Below are 18,485 nucleotides of genomic sequence, written 5' to 3'. Positions count from 1 at the left end.
CCAGCCCAGCTAAGGCACAGCAGGTGGGAACTAGTGGACCACCGCAGTGTGCCCTAAGCGGTCCACATACTATACAGAGGACCTCCAGACAGTGATGCCCACCTCACAGGTACTTCCTCAAAGGCCAGGGGACGGTTGCCCAAATGATATGAGCATGTCCTAAGCCTACCTTATTTCTCTTTCACCCCAAGGAGGTGAAGCCAAGACGGGGTCCTCTGACTTTCTACCACAAGAAATCGGCCTGGAAAAAAAGTGAAGATTTTTACTCAGAGTCCCTTCTCAGGACTTCCTGGAGATCCTGGCTTCAGAGGCAACAGAAAACCATTCTCCAAAGTGGGAGGAAGGGCTTGAGGTCAAGGGGGCAGCAGGAGATCCTAAAGATCTTTCTGCACTAGGTTGGGGTCCCACGCTCTGCTCTCTCTCTTCCTCGCCCTCTTCAGCTGGAATCTTTCCCAGCCTGCTCTCCCTGGTGAGTTTTCTGGTGGCGGATGAGATTGGAGCTGCGGGAGAAGTGCTTCCCGCACAGCGTGCACCGGTAGGGCTTCTCGCCCCTGTGGGTCCTCTGGTGCGCCCCAAAGTTGGAGATGTCGCTGAAGGTCCGCCCGCACTCGGCACACTCATAGGGCCGCTCACCCGTGTGGGTGCGGTGGTGCACGCCGAAGCTGGAGCTGTTGCTGAAGCTCTTCCCGCACTCGCAGCAGATGTAGGGCGCCGGCTCCAGGTGGGTCCGGTAGTGCACGGCCAGCGCCGAGCTCTGGCTGAAGCTCTTGCCGCAGATGTCGCAGCGGAAGGGCCACCTGCCCAGGTGGTCCTGCTGGTGCGTGGTGAGGTCCGAGTGCCGCCGGAAGCTCTCCTCGCAGTTGGGGCACTTATAGTGCTTCTCCTCCAGGTGGATGCGCTCGTGCCGGATGCGGTTGGAGCTTCTCGAGAAGCTCTTGCCACACTCAGAACACTTGTAGGGTTTCTCGCCCGTGTGGATCCGCTGGTGTGTTCTCAGGTTGGAGGTATTATTGAAGGTTTTGCCACACTGGGCACATACAAAGGGCTTCTCATCAGCCTCGGGCCTCGGATGAGCAGAGAGGTCCTCTGGCTCTCCGGCGGGGACAGTGACGTCCTGCGGTGGCCCCTCTGGTAGGCTTGCTTGCCCATGCTCTTTCTCCCCATCTGGGATCCAAGAACCCTCTGAGTCATCCACTCTCCACGGCTTATCACCCCGTTCCCCTTCCTCAGGCAGGCGCCGTTCTGGGCTCTGCTCCTTCTCACTGCCCATCTCTGAACCCTGAGAATGAACACAAATGGCCAACACCTTTATTCCTTGGGTCAGGCCAGACCCCAGGGAATCTTTCGTCCTGGTTGAAGGGGTGGGTATATACCATCCCTTTGGAACCATCCGTCAGAAATAACCTCAATTTACTGGAATACTCGGATAGAATGCCTTTACTTACTTTCAAGTGACAAACTTCCACAGATATTTAAAGCTACCCACCAGAGCAAAAAGAAGGCCCCAGCTTTGTCCAGCCCCAAAAGATATTTGTATGATTTGCACAATGTCACTTTTCTTAATACCACTAAACAATGACAGTCTAGACTCGAATTCACCTACAAGTAAAGGAGCTTCCATTTGGGGATGCGTTCGATTTTTCTGCCTAACTGTTAACTGAAATTCCCATTATGTTTAATCGTTTCTGAAAAGCCTTCCTTAAAAGTATCCACCTATTTGCCTGTTTTCAAAATGAAGATAACAGAATCTCTGATTCTTGAGGCTCTCCTACTCGTTTACAAGGCCCAGCTTTGAATCCTCTTAAGTGTACACTCCTTCCCTTCCCCAGACCTCACCATAGTCTAGCAAATAAAGGCTTAACATCTGGGTCCTCCAAGACCCACTGAGGGCCTAGGCTGTGTCTGTTCTGATTGGTCAGTACCCACTTCCACTCAAACACCACACACAGCAGTGCGTACACAGACAGTCTCACACATAGACTCACACCACACACAGCCATACTCACCTACCAACACACTCAGCCACTCTCACAACACACATACATATCACGCAGTCACACGTACACAGTCACACACGTACGTACCACACACACCCCTCCCACATATAGAGCCACATTCATGGCTATATAATTACACACCATACACACATCCAGCTATACTCACACACCACACACAGTCTCCCAAACACACATTCCCTGCCCCACACACACAGAGTGCCCAACACAGGGCCTACTTATGCAAACATCAGCAAATGCTTGCTAAGCTGCAGACTCCTTTGAGTTCTGACAGCCAAGGACAGGGAATGAGGGGAAGAAAGTACTGATAAGAGGAGAGTGGTATTTCCTCTGAACCTTGAAGAAATAACAGCATTTCAAAAGGCAGCGTGGGCTGGTGGAGATACTGTACAGACTGACATGAACAAAGGGATGAGGGAGGGAAGCACAGACTATGATGGGGCATTGATGATAGAAAATGAAAGCTTCATAATTGCTCCAGGTGGGGTCTGGTAATGGAAGGGACACCGACTACATTTAGGGTTGGATCCCTATAGTGACACATACTGTCTTTACAACTCTGCAAATTACTCAACCACTCTGAGCCTCAACTTCCACACCACTAAAATTGTGATACCAACAGACACAGCAGGCCTTTGTTAGAGAAAATGCCTAGAATATGCTCAGTGTAAAGTGTGGCAGTACTAGTCATTCAGTACATGACAGCTGCTACTACCATTGCTGAAGACGCTACATGCTAGCCCTGTGAAGAAGGCAAGAATGAAAAAGATCCCTTACATGATCTTGTTAGGAAAGAAAAACATTCAATTAAAAAATGGTACAGTACATATAATCTAAAACGTGAAATACGGACAGTACCTTAAATCTTTAAGGAGTGGGAGGTCAGCAAACTTTCTGTAAAGGACCAGAGAGTTTACGTTTAGTAAATTTTGGGGGCCATAGGATCTCTGTTGCAGCTACTCAACTCTGCCATTGTATCATAAAAGCAGCCATAGAAAATCTGTAAATGATTGGGTGTGTCTGTTTTCATAAAACTTTATTTAAAAGCAGGGCAGGGATAAAGATGTAGACATAGAGAATAGACTTGAGGACATGGGGGGGGAGGGGGAAGCTGGGGCGAAGTGAGAGTAGCATTGACATATATACACTACCAAATGTAAAATAGCTAGTGGGAAGCAGCATCATAGCACAGGGAGATCAGCTCCGCGCTTTGCGATGACCTAGAGGGGTGGGATAGGGAGGGTGGGAGGGAGGCTCAAGAGGGAGGGGATATGGGGATGTACGTATGCATATGGCTGATTCACTTTGGTGTACAACAGAAACTAACACAGCATTGTGAAGCAATTATACTCCAATAAAGATCTATTAAAAAAAACAAAAGGAGGTGAAGTATAATTTACCAATCTCTATTAGAGAGTGCTTTTTCAAGAATCTAGATAAGTGATGTGAAAAATAACAGGCTTGCTTCACCTTCAAAAATGTAAAAAAAAAAAATCAGAAACAATTTATTCCGATATTTATTCACTGTCTCCTGACCATCCTTTTAAAAATTACAACCCCTCCAAAAAAATAAATTAAAAAATTACGACCCCTTCCCCCTCACTCAGTCTCCCCTGCCCCACAGCACTTCTCAACTCCTAACAATGTTTTTTATGTCTATTATTTAGTATTGGCCTCCCCCTGCAAAACGTAAGTCCCATGAGGGCCAGGTTCTTTGCTTTATTCATTAATATAACCCCAACTCCTACAGCAGTGGCAGTCATACCTAGTAGATCCTTAATAAATATTTGCTGAACGAACTGAATGAAGGCCGGCCCTGTCTCCAGAACCCATTTCATGCCTGCTTGTGTCTGTTCTCACCCACTATTCCTTAACAATCTCCTAATTCCTGCCCACTTCCTCCTTTATGCACCCACAGAATCTTGTACTTGCTTTTACAGTGATTTGCAATTATCTGTTTACATGTCTATTTCCACTATTAGTTTATAAGCAACTTGAGGGCAGGGACTGGGTCATTCTGGTAATCTCTCCAGCACAAGGCCTGGTGCTCAAAACTTTTTTTAAGTACAAGGGAATGGATATGATCTAATTTACTTCCTACCTCTGCCCATCCCACCTAGGGCTCCAACATCCGTCTTTATGCAATGAGCTACATGGCCTCCATTCACTACCAATCCTGCTATCCTGAGAACCCCACAATATACCAAGCTGTGACTCTACCCAGGGCTGAATGCTGGGTCAAAAAAGAGCAAAAAGATTTAAGATTATAGTCACCACCCTAAAAGAGTTTATGGTACAGTGCAGTGAAATAGGCCATGAACTCCAGAAACTCATACAGTGTAGAAGGTTAAGTTCCAGTGGAAGCAGGGAAATTGTAATTTGCCCAAGGGCACACAGCAAGTGAGTGGCAGAACTGGGAGCCATGCCCATCACTCCAAAGCCAGTGCTTTTAAGCACTACACCAGTATCGGAGGAAGAGGAGAGAAAGAGGGAAGGAAGAAAGGAAAGAAGGAACAGTGCCACGGTAGTTCTGATGACACAGGCATATCTCCCTGAAGAGCTCAGAGATGAGCAGCTTGACGGAAAAGGTGGTCTTTGAGCTACGACTTGCAGGATGGGTGAGCAACGTTGGGACTTACCGAGATGGGGAGCCCACCATCTACTGAGAAGACAGTGGCAGGTAAAGTAAAGAGGCTCTTACATATTACATTTCAGAGATTTCAGAGTTCTCGAGAAAGGGGCCCATGGGGCTTGTCTTCCCAGGAGGCTCAGAGGTACAGGGAGGACCAAAGGTGGAAGGGACTGAGGCAGTGGTAAAGGAGCCAAGTCTAAGAAGTTAGCGCCAAGAAGGTGGGGTTGTTGATCACTGATGCTGAAGGCCAAAGGCCTGGGTTAGAGGGAAGAGGCCAAGCTGGAAAGCGGTCTGAAGGGCCTTAGTTCGGGGCCTTTGGGATCAAGTCGAGAGCTGGCGGGGGAGGAAGGAGAGAGAGGAGCTTGGAAATATCAGGGAAACTGTGTTAAAGAACTGGGAATTGTACAGGGCGGGTGGATAAGGGGTGAGAGAGAGAGAAGGACCAAAAGAGTCAGAGGGTCCGAGGAGACTGGTCAGGGGACCCGGCCCAAGAGGCCGGGTCGTGTGCAGCGGGGCGGAGTCTGAGGGCACGAGCGTTGTAGAGCACAGGAGCTGGGCTCAGACTTGCCGACGGGCTTGGGGCCGGAGCGGTGGGAGAAAAGAAACTGACCCCAAATGTATGGTCAGTGGAAGCGGGGCTGGACTACTCAAAGGCCAAGAGAAGGGCGGGAAGGTAGTGGTTTGGGGCCAGCAGTCGGGTCGTGCAGGCCGGGGGAAGGGGTCAGGAGTTAGGGCGGAGGGACCACAGGGGCCCGTTTGCTCTCCACTGGGTCCGGGGAGCAAAGCCACAGCCCCAACTGCCCGGTGAGAAAGAAGGGGCCACGTTTAGAGTTCCCCGAGACGCCATGCTCCCCCCCTCCGCCCCCCCCGCCCCTCCGCAACCGCTACCCCGGGCCCGACGCCGACCAACCTAGCTCCAGCCGTACGGTCAGGGACAGCACCGCCTCGGGGGGCCGGGGGAAGGAGTCGGAACCGGAACCCTGAAAGGATCCGCCCTGCCTCTCCAGGACTGGTTCCTGAGGGTTGCCATCCTTGCTATTGGCTGTACTGGCTGCCACAAGGCAAGAAACTCGGGCAGGGCCGCCAGTAACCTTTGGCCTCGGGCGTGGCCTGCTGGGAGTTGTAGTCCTGTGGAAGATGGTAGCCGCAGAGAAGAAATTTGAGTATAGAATTTAGTGGTGGAGACTGGATTCCCACTAAGGTCGTCGGATTTCCTTCTGCGTTCTGGCGTTAAAAGCCCAACGTTCAGGGCCACCGGTCTGGGAAGTTGTAGACTATGTAGAGCTAACTAACCTACATGACCTCCAAGGGGTTATGAATTCAGAAATGCTTGTTTACTCTGAGTTGGCGACCGTTGATGGTCCTGTAGACACCCCGCGAAGCCAGAGTCCCGCGCCTCACTGGTGGTAATTTAAAGCCAAAGGATTGTGGAACTGGAAGGGAGTCTATTTATTTATATTGATGTATAGTTGATTTACAATACTGTGTTAGTTTCAGGTGTACAGCATAGTGATTTGGGGTAGCTGTTTGCAGATTATATTCCATTATATAGGTTATTACAAGATATTGTGTATAATTCCCCGTATGATATAGTAAATCCCTGTTGCTTATCTATTTTTTGGATACTAGTTTGTATCTGTTAATCCTATACTCCTAATTTGTCCCTCCCCCTGGAAGGGAGTTCAAAGATCAACTAATCCAATACATTTGTCAGAGAAGCTAAATGTTCTCTGTCCAAGGAACCACCTCTGGTTTCCCAAAGCCCCTGCGCAGGGTTTTTTCTGAGTGCTGTTTAATTAAACCTGACTGTAGTTCATCAGTTCAGACACAACAAGACCACTAAGGCACATCCAGGATTAGGATTATTTTTTCAGGTTTAACTTTAAAAAAAAAAGTCTAATTAATCAAATATGTATGCTAAAATTCTACACGCCTCTCATCTCTTCAAGGTATTTCAGTTCAAAGAGAAAACGGTATTGTCTTCAGAGCTAGATACACTAGATTTATGCTCCCAGTTCTACTACCTAGCCATTTAGAGCATTATTTCCTTATTGTAAGGATTAAATGAGTCAGGACTTCCCTGCTGGTCCAGTGGTTAAGACTCCACGCTTCAGCTGCAGGAGGCATGGGTTCGATCCCTGGTCTGGCCTGCATGGAGTGCACTGCAGCCCCCCAAAAAAAGAAGAAGAAGAAAAAGAGTTAACATATGTAATGCTTCTGCCTCCATGAATGTCAGTTCTCTTTCCTGCTGGTAAGTTTCCTTGGGTGCAGCCAATGTGAATAATGTGAATTAGTTTTAAGACTGGGATATTCACAAAAGTATGTTTGAAATTTAATATGGATGAGTGAAATGTAAATACCCCATACACACTATTACTTTATAAACTGATATAAATGAAATACTGAGAAGGCAGATGCAGAAATAAAGCTGTGGCTTTATTTTTAACTGTGGTTAAAGCTTGCATGGGTGGAATCAGGCTGTTCAAAACCAATCCCATAAGATGCTCTTCTCTCACCAGCCCAAAGCCTTTCCCCACAACTTCTCGTTCACAATGAAAATAAGAGCATGCCAAACAATGAATAACAAACTTTTATTTAAGGACTGTACAAAAGCAAACAAATAATTCCATTCAGGAGCTGTGATGGTTAATTTTACTGGGCCATAGGGTGCCCAGATACTTGGTCAAACATTATTCTGAGTATTTCCTTTAGGGGTTTTTAGATGAGATTAACATTTAAATCGGTAGATTGAATAAAGCAAATTGCTCTCCCTAATGTTGGTGGGCCTGATCCAATCAGTTGAAAGACTAATGGAACCAAATAGCTGACCACCCCCCAAGTAAGAAAGAATTCTTCCTGCCTGACAGCCTTCAGACTAAGTCATCAACCTTTTTCCTACTTTAGACTCAAACTGAAATATTGGTTTTTGGGTCTTAGGCCTGTCAGCCTTTAAACAGGAATTACACCATGGGATCTCCTGGGTCTTGGGCCTTCAGACTTGGATGGGAACTAAACCATTGGCTCACCTGGGCCTCCAACTTGCTGACTAACCCTGCAGATCTTGGGACTTGCCAGCCTCCATAATGGTGTGAACAAATTCCCTATAATAAATAAATATATATATTCTTCCTGCTGTGTGTGTGTGTGTGTGTGTGTGTGTGTGCACGTGTGTGTGCATCTGTATACACACATATAAAATATATATTCTGGGGCTTCCCTGGTGGCGCAGTGGTTGAGAGTCCGCCTGCCGATGCAGGGGACGCGGGTTCGTGCCCCGGTCCGGGAAGATCCCACATGCCACGGAGCGGCTGGGCACGTGATCCGTGGCCGCTGAGCCTGCGCGTCCGGAGCCCGTGCTCCACAACAGGAGAGGCCACAACAGTGAGAGGCCCGCGTACCGCAAAAAAAATAAAATAAAATACATATTCTGTTTCTCTGGAGAACCCTAATACATGCACTAAGAGAACTTCTGACAGACACATAGAGCCACTTTCTGTTGGGCAGAACTGTGTACCCATCTGCAAACTGATAGCCAACATCACCACAGAGAGGTCAGATCATATATGTGGTGTGACTTGAGAGTGATTAGGGTTCTTTCTGAAACCCACACCAAAAAAGCAAGTTCATTATTTTATCCTCACACCTGGTCTACCAACTTCCTATGTGAGATCAATACTCTCTGATCTAAGAGGCTGTTTGCTCCACAAATAGTCAAGTTTTCCAATATTATGGTCTTATAGAACAAAAGCTCCTACACTGGTGGTTAAAACTGCCACTTTTTCTAGCTGGGCCTCTCTGAATCCCAGAGGGCATTCAAAAATGCCAGTGCAACAGATGGCCTAACCCACTGCTGCCTTTTCAAGGCCACACACAGCTGAGCTGCTCTGTTTGTAGCCATACCTCCCAGCTTCCTCCTGGGGTTTTTCAGGATTACGGCTACCACGTTTAAAGTCCCCATACCTGGTTATCACCAAGTTAGCTTTGAAAACATGTACATTAGCACCGAATGTCACCAAACTATGCTGTAAACAGGATCAAGGAAATAGAAAAGCGTGGCTTTTTTTTTAAATTCCTCTGGCCTTCTGCCCTATATTCCAGAAGAAAGAAGGAAGAGTGTGTGATCCAAAACATGTTTACTTTTAAAAAGCTGGCTATGGGGGCTAGAGGCCTGAACAGAGAAAAGGAGAAAAGCAGTTCTTGACAGGATAAGTGAGAAGTCACTGGTCATCATAACTTCATGACTACAAGCCTGAGTGCAGGGTGAGGCAGGATGAAGTGCTTTTAAACAGCCCCTCGAGTAAAGAGCCCCTGTATCTCAGTGACACACATTCAACACCACCGCCTAAACCTAATCTGATTGTTCATTTGGTTTTTCTCCCGTCTGTTTTTTTTTTTTTTTTTTTTTTTGCTCACACCACACGGCTTGCGGGATCTTAGTTCCCCAACCAGGGATTGAACCTGGGCCCTCAGCAGTGAAAGCACGGAGTCCTAACCACTGGACTGCCAGGGAATTCCCATCATTTGGTCTTCAAGAATTCTTCCAGGGCAATGTAAACTTCAAGTCCCCAGAAGGAAGACACGGTTTAGAACTGAGCCCTGGGAGAAAGTTGGTACAAGAGAAACCACAAAGGGGCCTGGGGGAAAGGAGGAGAGACGGTCCAGAATCAGGTGGTTAGGCCAAGAGACTGAAATCCAGGGCACTGGGCTGGAGCGTCTGGGGAGCAGGTGATGAGGCTCATCCCTAAAAAGAAGGAACCTTGAGCCCCTGCAGGGCTGGGCCAATGTCAGAGGGCCAGGACAGGATCATATCTGTGAGTGGGAGGAGCTCTGGTGCCTGAGCGGGGAACAGAAGAGGGTCCACCTGCAGAGCCACGTCTCCATTAGCAAGACCTTTTTCTTCTGGCTTGGGGACAGTTGATTCTTCCGGTTTTTGGAGTTTAGAACAGATGATTAGAGGTGCCATGTTTTTCCCTCCATCATGAAGGCAAGGTTCAAAGAAAGGGCGAAGGGGGCCAGAGAAACTGTGGGTGAAAGTAAAGATGTGGGACTGGTTGGTCACGTTGTAGAAGGAAATGACTCCTGCTTCATAGTCCAGAAAAATCCCCACACACCGCGGGGGCTCTTTCAGGCGGAAGGAGGTCTGCGGGGATGTTAGGGCCTCGTACTCATTCTTGCGATTCTGTCGCAGGAGCCAGTGTCCATTGGCGGGCGAGGCGGTGACCTTCCCCTTCCTGCTCACTGACTCACTACACACCCCCAGGGCCCATTTGCTCTTGTCTGCCACAGACACCTCCCAGTAGTGACAGCCAGCTATGAAGTACTCAGAGCCCAGGACACTGACGACGAAGTCAAATCGCTGAGGGTTGTTGGGCACAGGCTGCCTTGTGTCTCCAAGCTTCACACACCTGCGATCCTCAGACAGGATGAGTTTGGGATGCGCTGTGTCTGGGTCCAGGGTCACCGTCACTGCAGAGAGTCACAGAGAGGTGAGGTTTGAGACGGCTAGGTCTCAAGGGATCTTTGAGTAGCTTTGGAGGGAATAATCATCCCTAGGTCTGCAACCACTGTCATCGGCCCATTTTAGTTTATGGTGCCCTCACCTTCACACGTCCTGGAACTAAAGAAAACTGTCTTCCAGTCTCCTAGATCTGCTGGTGGTCTACTAAGTAAAAGAGGAAATGTTTTTCACCCATCTGTGAAGCTGCCTTAATCCTTAGGAAATACTGCCTTTGTCTTTGCTGGTCCAAAGGAATCTAATGCATGATAATAAACAGGCTTTGATGTTAGACCCTGTAGCTAGACAGCATGTTTTGAGTCCCAGCTCTGCCACAAGCTCGTTATGTGACCCTGGGCTTGTTATTCACCTCCAAACCTTAGTTTCTTCATCTGTAAAGGAGGAATAATAGCACCACTGAATAATATGCTGGAGAAGCTGTTGTGCAGATCTGATGAGCTAATGCATGAGATAGTGCCTTGTTCACACAGTGAGTGTGTGACGCTCATTTTCTTAGCTAAAATTATTGCTTATAATTATCATTTTAACATGGTAATATAGAGAGACTTCCCTGGTGGCACAGTGGTTAAGAATCCGCCTGCCAATGCAGGGGGCATGGTTCGATCCCCGGTCCGGGAAGATCCCACATGCCGCGGAGCAGCTAAGCCCGTGTGCCACAACTACTGAGCCTGCGCTCTAGAACCCACAAGCCACAACTACTGAGCCTGTGTGCTACAACTACTGAGGCTGCAGAAAAATAAAACACTCATGCATCCAAAAAAAAAAAAAATACAATGAGGAAATTAACATGCAAATGAAAAACTCAGAAAAATATTTTGTGAAAAATAGGACCAAGAGTTAATACAGAAAAAGGCCCCACAAGTCGAAAAGTAGCCAGAATAGGACAGGCGCAGACAAGCCAAAAAGATAAAATACAAGTAACCAATGAACTTAAGAAAAATCTCAAAATTCAGAGAAAACCCATAAGAAGAGTAAACCAATTATTTATCAGCGTTCTAAAAGAAGGGAGACTTTCTGAATCAAAGATTTTTAAAATTTGATAAGCAGATAAACAGATTTGACTTAACTTGTTTTTTTAATTACAGTCTGCCTTCCAAAGGAACAGAGCAATGGGCTCTGAAATGTGGATCCATTAAACTGGTGCAACTTACCAAAGTGTAGCCGGGCCCTTCTCCAGCCTAAAAGACAGAAAAAGGGATTGTTAACGTAATAGAGAAATGGAGACCTCCTGGTGCAGTTGGAGTGGGGGCAGGTAGAGTGGGGGGACAGGGAGAGTGCACCTGACCTGAGTTTGCTGCAGCTCTCTTTAACTCTACAAAAGAAGAAACAAGGGGAGTGAGCTTTCACTGGAAACATAGAATCAACGTAAGTTGGTATAGAAGTTATAAGAACAGGGGAACTTACTCAGTTCATGCCGGAGTTTCTCTAAAGAATAACAATTTGACAAATCAGAATGAGGGCTTGTACATGCCTGTGATGCTCCAGTCCCATCCCAACCGCATTCCCAGAGCAGATCCCCACTAGCAATACACTGAACTTTCCCCATGACAGTGTTTCCAACAGCAATGGCTCCCAGCCATGGTCCTGGGGTCCCCAGAGATACTGCAGAGGGTCAGTGAGTCCCTATGGGAGCCAAACCTGACTTGCAGATTGAATCAACAACACATCTCACACATGTAAGGGATGGCAACATAAACGTATGTAGATGTTGTGGGAGAAGAATAAAATATAAGTTCATTTAAATCTATTACTAATTTCCATTAGATTTTCTTATGCGTGTTTTCTCAAGGTAAAATCAAATAGACATGTCTGAGGATTTGGGGTTGTTGTTGTTATGAAGAGGGTCTCATACATGAACAGGTGCAGAAGCACTGTTCCACATATTCAGCTGAATGAGGATCCATCTACCTTGGATCCCACCGAAGGCAACGTCATGCCTGAGTGATAGAAGTGTCTCCCAGATGTCTTCACCTATGGAAGGTATCTCTCTTCTTGCTAAAACATTTCCCATTTAGTGACTACACAACAATTGTGCAGGAAAGAGGAGCACAGAATATTTGAAGAAGAAGAGGCTTTAGGGAGCCAGGAAATTCCCCACCCTCATGCTTGAAGTATCCTTGCCCTTGCCCCCTCTCTTCTGCCCCAGGAGGTGAATCTGAGACTCTCATCATAAAGCAAAGATGTCAGCAGAAGGAGGTTTGTGGCACGGAAGGGGAGCAGAACTTACTGAGGGCTTTATAGAGACGTCCTAAAAAAACAGAGAAAGAGGCACGAGTGAGCAGATCCTGCCGCTTTATCCCCAGGGCCCAGGAAGTCTCATCACTCCACCCCTATGCCCCCCAGCCCCCAAACCCCACCCCCCGCTGAAAGAATGATGACAGTCCTATCAGTCACATCCCCCTAAGGGCAGACTGGGGAATTCACCGGTGCTGGTGCCACTTTCCAGATGACCTGGACTACCCTGACTTTGGTTCCTCTTCCCTTCCTTTTGTCTGTCTGGTTTCATTTCCGCTGTTCATATGAGTGTTTCCAATATGTTTGTAACCGAGTGTCCATGAGTGTATGCCTTGCCGCCCTTTTATAACTGTTTATAATATCTATGGTGTAAAACTAGCTGAAGGCCTACCATCGACTTACTGATGTGGGCTGTTATTCTCTACGCTAACCTCCCCCCACCCCGCTGAAGTACTGTGGAGAAACACAAATTTGGAGACCCCAGAAGGTCTGGGACATGTGCATATGCTTCTGTGCTTTGGGGGAGTACTTGCAGCCTCTCTGGAAGGGTCATCTGCCCACATTTTCCCCTTAGCACTGGCCCTGCCACAGAGTTGAAATTATACATTTGAGTTCACTGCCAGGCCCTGTGCTAAGGGCTGGGCATATGTTAGGTGTTGGGCATTGGGTCAGCGAAGCTGAATATGATATGGCCCCTAACAAGATAACGGTTTATTTTTACCATTCCCACTACCAACAGCCTCCATTTAGTGTGTCCTGTTTTTATGACGTAGGCCCTGAATCTGCTCAACAATATGAGGTGCATATAATTATTATTCCCATTTTACAGACTGGTGGTCTGAGGCTCAGAGGGACATGGAAATTTATCCAGATTATCCAGCTGGTAAGTGGCCAGGGAGGCAGGATTCAAACCCAAGTCTGTCTGATTCCTAGTTGGAGGCCTTCCCCACTACACCACACTGTTCCTTCCCTTCTAGGACACGACGGTCATTGTGTCCCTAAGGTGTGCACCCCTATGCTTTAACTAGTCTGGAGCAGATGTGAGTGGGGAAGGGAGGAGATGCCGAAATCACTGCAGGTGGAGCCATTTCTGAGCCAGTGACTTGTCTTCCCAGCTAGACTTTCAGAGGGCAGAGCCCCACCTGCTTTTTGGTACCTGGGGTGTCTGTCTTTTACCCTCAGTGGCCCAGAGCAAACATTCAATTAATGAAGACAAAATGGCAATAAGGGAAAGGTTTCAGGCACTGTAGTAGGAGTTGTGTGGGTTTTTTTTTTAGTTGTCTCTTTTAATCCTAAAAATAATCGGGTGAAGAGATCTATTATCCCCATTTTACAGATGAGGAAACCAAAGCTCAGAGCAGTAAAGCGACTTAACCCAGCCAGCAAGTGGCAGATCTGAGCCAGGTGTTGCTGACTCCAGGGCCTATGCCCCTCCCACTGTATCACACCACCTCTCTCAATGCAAAGATTGTATGGATCCTCCTATAATACCATTTTAATATATGTTAAAATAGTATATGAATCTTCTTTTTAGGTTATTGGTGGGAAAGCCAATGAAGGAACCTATGAATTTTGACCCCAGGCATCCCTTTGGCCACTGCTACCAACCCTATAACCCCTTGATATTAAAAAATAAATTCCAATGGTATTAACAGAGAATATATGTGGTGTGTGTGTGTGTGGGTGTGTGCGTGTGTGTATACACATACACCACATATATATTGTATGTAAAACAGCCACCAGCATTTATGTAGGAGAAAAAGTGTTATTTGTTCCCTACCCCTTATTCTATATATATAATTACCTTTTTCTTTTGCATGGTCTGAGAGAAGATTTTCTAGAGGAACGAAAGTAAAAGAAAATGAGATTCTGTGCCATTACCTTGAGGGTCCCTGCTTCCTATTGAGTTTATGGGCTCTTGAACCTGTCCCCCTCTGTCTCCACCTCTACCTCCCTGATCCAGGCCCTCATCTCTCTCATTTGGATGCCAGAGAGAGCGGCCCAAATTGTCCTCAAATTCTGTTTCGCTCCCTCTGGTCTCCTCTCAACAGAGCAGCCAGAGAGAGCTTTCTGGAAGCACAATTCTGGTCAGGATAGCCCATTCGCAGCTTCTCCACAGCTCCAAGGAGAAAGACGAAAACCCTTCATGGGATCTGCAAGGCCTCACATGCTGGTCCCCGCCTAACTCTGCAGCAGCACCTTCTGCCACCTTTCCCCTCACTTTTGCACCGTGTTTCTTTCTCAAGCTGTTCTGCTGTGGGTGATTTCCTACTCCCTCTTCCCCCATGCCTGTCCGTCTTCCAGATCAAACATCACCGGGAACATCATCTGGAAACTCCTCTGCCATCCCTGAAGTTTGGTTGGTTCCACCCAGTCACCGTCTTCCCAGCCTTCAGAACTTCCTTTTGTAGCTTCTGTACACATTTATTTGTGTAATTATTTAATGCACGTATACCTCCCTGACTAGACAGAAGGTTCCAAGAAGGCAAAGACCGTGTCCGCTTTCACTCATTGTTGTGTCCCCAGCGTCTGGTATAGTCTGCACCGCTTAGCAGAGAATTATCAATTATTTGTTGGGTCCCCTACCTTAGACCTACACGACTCCCCCCAGGATAAGATCAAGCCATGATCTCAGAGACAAAATCACCAAACATACTGGAAGGCAAGCTATTACAAGGTAGAGTCAGCAGAAACTGGGAACAACAGGTTTTGACACCACCACCACCGTCACCACCCAGCAGATGCTGGAATCTTCAGGTCCAGAATTTAGATTAGTGGGCCCTGGGGACACAAAAATGAACAAAACAGAGAAACATACCTGCCCAGCCCAGGACACTCACCTACCTCCATTGCGTGTTCATAGAGAAGCCTCTCTGGAAGGGAGAGAGAGAGAGAGATGTCAGCTCTGCTTAAGGAAGGGCCTTTTCTAACAGGCAGAGCTGTCCAAGGGGCCACAAGCTGCCTGAGCAGGACTTTGCTCCTTGTCGCTGTGGGTGTGTGACCATTAGAAAGGATTAGAGGGTCTTCAAACCATCAGACAGGGAAAGGAGTGTTCAGTTATGTGACTTTCAAGGTCCTTGGCAACCCTGCGAGCCATGAAATGCAACCATATTAATGAGGGTTTTATCTAATGGATATGATTGGATTTCTTTTTTTTTTTTTTTAAGATGTTGGGGGTAGGAGTTAATTAATTAATTAATTTTTTTTTTTTTTTTTTTTTTTGCTGTGTTGGGTCTTCGTTTCTGTGCGAGGGCTTTCTCTAGTTGTGGCAAGCAGGGGCCACTCTTCATCGCGGTGCCTGGGCCTCTCACTATCGCAGCCTCTCTTGTCGCGGAGCACAGGCTCCAGACACACAGGCTCAGTAGTTGTGGCTCACGGGCCTAGTTGCTCCACGGCATGTGGGATCCTCCCAGACCAGGGCTCGAACCCGTGTCCCCTGCATTAGCAGACAGATTCTCAACCACTGCGCCACCAGGGAAGCCCTGGATTTCTTAATTAATTAGAAGACTGGCATGATGCACTTTCTTTGATCCTTTCTTCAATGTGGGTCCCCAGAACACAGCTCTACCAGTTTTTTCCCAGACAACCTATAGATAACTGTTAGGTCTCTGACTGCTTCCTCCCAGCCTTTTCCTAGAGAGGCTGCAGTACCAATTCCTGCCAGCCTGGGCTCCCTTACCACTTAGTTACCTTTTGACCTTCTTTGCTTCCAGATGATGTAAATGCCCACCATGATGAAAATCCCCAGGACAGGCAGGATCACAGCAAGAGCCACTGCTGATGAGGAGAACCTCCCTGGAGATGGGGCTGAAACAGAAACCACCTGTGACCATCCTCTGAGAGCTTCTCCGTGGCAAGGGCCCCACCTCGAATGGCAGGTGACTCAGGCACATCCCAACTGCCTCCATCACCTTGAGAGAGACCTCCAGCCAAGTTGGTGAGGCTCTCTGCTTCTCTCAGCGACTCAAACCCCAGATGACCCAGGAATGACTTTAAAGTGAGATGTTTATCTCTCAGGATTGGTTTCAATGGTCCTGCCTGAAGACATTGATTCAAACTCAGCATCTCAACCACAATCTCATCCTGCCCGAGACTTTGGAGAACTGGAGGTGCTTCCTCAGGAACCGCTATAGTCTTCTCATGAGCACCCATCTGCTCCCCCTTCAAATCCTCACTCTGAGATAGAACAGCAGTCAGCGAACTCTTTACCCGAGCCCTATTAGCAGGGGCAAAACAATTTCTATGGTTACAGCAGCAAGCCGAATGTCTAGACAGGAGAGAAAGAAGGACGGAAGGAAGAACTAGCGAAGAAAAGAACAGCAGGAGAGGCTCTAGGACAAGCGGCAAAGAGCCTAAGCTGGATGTGAGTTCTTGCTCAGCACTGCGTGACCCCCGGAGAGAGACTGAGGTTCGCCAAGCCCGGCCTGCTCTCTGGAACATGCACCCGAGAAGAAACAAGGTCTTGGGCCTGGCCTCCTCATTCTTGGAACCCCTTTGTCAGATGTCGCAGGCAGGGAAAGAGGTACGGAAACTCTCACCTGACACACGCAAAGGCAACTGGAGGAAGACGAGTGTGATGAAGCATCTGGAGAGCCAGGAGCCTGAGGAACTTGCCATCTTCATCCAAACTAGGAGGACAGACACAGGGAGGCATCAGAAAGAGTTGGCGAGCTTGATGGGAGAAAGGGTACCACCCAGGAGGTAGGGCAGAGATGGAGGCTGCATTGGGCACACTCTGGAGTCACAGGCCAGGTATTGAATCCCAGCTCTGCTGCTTACCTCCATGTGGCCTGAATCTCTGGGACTCAGTTTCTCCATCTTTGAAATGGGTATAATAACTGTGCCTCCTGGCAGAATAATTGTGAGGATTGAAGGAGGTAAGTGCTCAACACAGAGGCTGGCATCATGGTTCAGTCTATAAATGCCATGAGTGAGCACTGCAGGGTGACACTCTGAGTGTGATTTAGAAGGCACAGGGAGGGGTCTAGAAGAATGAGAGCCTATATCCAGAGCTAGCCAGGTAAACACGGGAGGACTGGCTTCTTTTTGCATTTAGTGTCCCAGGTCAGGCTTGGGAAGTGCCTGTTGGAAGCCAATCGTGGACCCACAATGTAGCCTGGAGCTCTTCCCTGACAGCTTTTCAAGCTTGACTATTGAGAAACAAGAAACCAGGGCAGTGAAGTTCCTGCATTTCATTATGAAGGCACTAATCCTACAAGTTCAGGGTCTGCAGTTAGAAAGACTTGGGTTCAAGTCTTAGCTCCACCTGTGTACTAGTTCTGTGTCCCTGGGAAAGTTGACATCTGTGGGTCTTCAGTTCTTAATGTATAAAGGGGAAACTTCTTCACAGGCAAATGTGAGGGTTCAAGGACATGACGCATGTAGAGCACTTGCCACATATGCCTATTGTTATTATTACTAAACTAAAGGAGGACGATCGTCCCTGGGAGGTGTGAGTCACTGTGTGCACTAAGCACAGGGAGACTCTAAGGGATTCCCTCCTGTACGACTCTTTCCCCTCCTACTTGCTCCTGTCTGAAATTCCTTGAGCAGGAAACAAATCTTTCATGCCACCCTTGGGTTGAAGTTCAAATGCAAATACTCGAGGAAGAGAGAAACTGTCTCTTACACTCTCTCCAAGACTTCAAATCCTTTCTAAAGAAGAGGGTTTTGGGAATTCCCTGGCAGTCCAGTGGTTAGGACTTAGCACTTTCACTGCAGAGGGGCTGGGTTCAATCCCTGGTCAGGGAACTAAGATCCCACGAGCCGCGTGGCACTGACCAAAAAAAAAAAAAAATAGAGGAGAGTTTTATGGAAGTCACAAGGCCAGATCTCTGCAGGTCTTGGAAGATGGCGAAGTGGGGCTTGGAGGAGGTGGGGCAGTCAAAGCAAGATGGGGAAACTGAAGATGGACTCAAGCTTTGAACACATTTCCAGTTCTGTTTTTCTCACAGCAAACAGCACACTGCTTTAGGGTTGTTTTCTTTGTTCGTTGTTTTAAAATCATGATGCATGCATATAACACCCCCCCCCCCCCAATCCCCTGATGCTGCAAATGGCAACATAACGCTAGGACATTGTAAGGTTA

At 47.6% G+C, this 18,485-nt stretch overlaps 2 protein-coding genes across 2 annotated transcripts; both read right to left on the bottom strand.

Moving 5' to 3' along the window:
• Positions 1-436: 436 nt before the first annotated feature.
• On the bottom strand, positions 437-2,367 carry ZNF691 (zinc finger protein 691). Its single transcript, XM_065873647.1, has 2 exons — positions 2,330-2,367; positions 437-1,286 (listed from the first exon to the last, which is right to left on the bottom strand). The coding sequence occupies exon 2, from the start codon at positions 1,268-1,270 to the stop codon at positions 437-439; it is 834 nt and encodes a 277-aa protein (XP_065729719.1). The 5' UTR covers positions 1,271-1,286; positions 2,330-2,367.
• Positions 2,368-9,388: 7,021 nt separating this feature from the next.
• Positions 9,389-17,020, bottom strand: ERMAP (erythroblast membrane associated protein (Scianna blood group)). Its single transcript, XM_065880272.1, has 9 exons — positions 16,936-17,020; positions 16,088-16,240; positions 15,238-15,270; positions 14,202-14,234; positions 12,390-12,410; positions 11,567-11,587; positions 11,448-11,474; positions 11,314-11,340; positions 9,389-10,113 (listed from the first exon to the last, which is right to left on the bottom strand). The coding sequence occupies exons 1-9, from the start codon at positions 17,018-17,020 to the stop codon at positions 9,389-9,391; spliced, it is 1,125 nt and encodes a 374-aa protein (XP_065736344.1).
• Between the last annotated feature and the right edge of the window lie 1,465 nt (positions 17,021-18,485).

This window comes from Phocoena phocoena, chromosome 1, assembly GCF_963924675.1.
Source record: "Phocoena phocoena chromosome 1, mPhoPho1.1, whole genome shotgun sequence".
Taxonomy (NCBI): Eukaryota; Metazoa; Chordata; class Mammalia; order Artiodactyla; family Phocoenidae; genus Phocoena; species Phocoena phocoena.
This window is presented reverse-complemented; position numbering and strand designations above follow the sequence as displayed.

What these genes read in the sequence shown, in the direction of transcription:
- ERMAP (XM_065880272.1), bottom strand. Translation starts at nt 17,020, where the DNA reads ATGAAGATGGCAAGTTCCTCAGGCTCCTGGCTCTCCAGATGCTTCATC. An exon ending in GTTGCCTTTGCGTGTGTCAG is followed by an intron (nt 16,241 to 16,935) that starts GTGAGAGTTTCC and finishes GCCACGGAGAAG; the next exon opens with CTCTCAGAGGATGGTCACAG. An exon ending in GAAACTCCGGCATGAACTGA is followed by an intron (nt 11,475 to 11,566) that starts GTAAGTTCCCCT and finishes CTTCTTTTGTAG; the next exon opens with AGTTAAAGAGAGCTGCAGCA.
- ZNF691 (XM_065873647.1), bottom strand. Translation starts at nt 1,270, where the DNA reads ATGGGCAGTGAGAAGGAGCAGAGCCCAGAACGGCGCCTGCCTGAGGAA.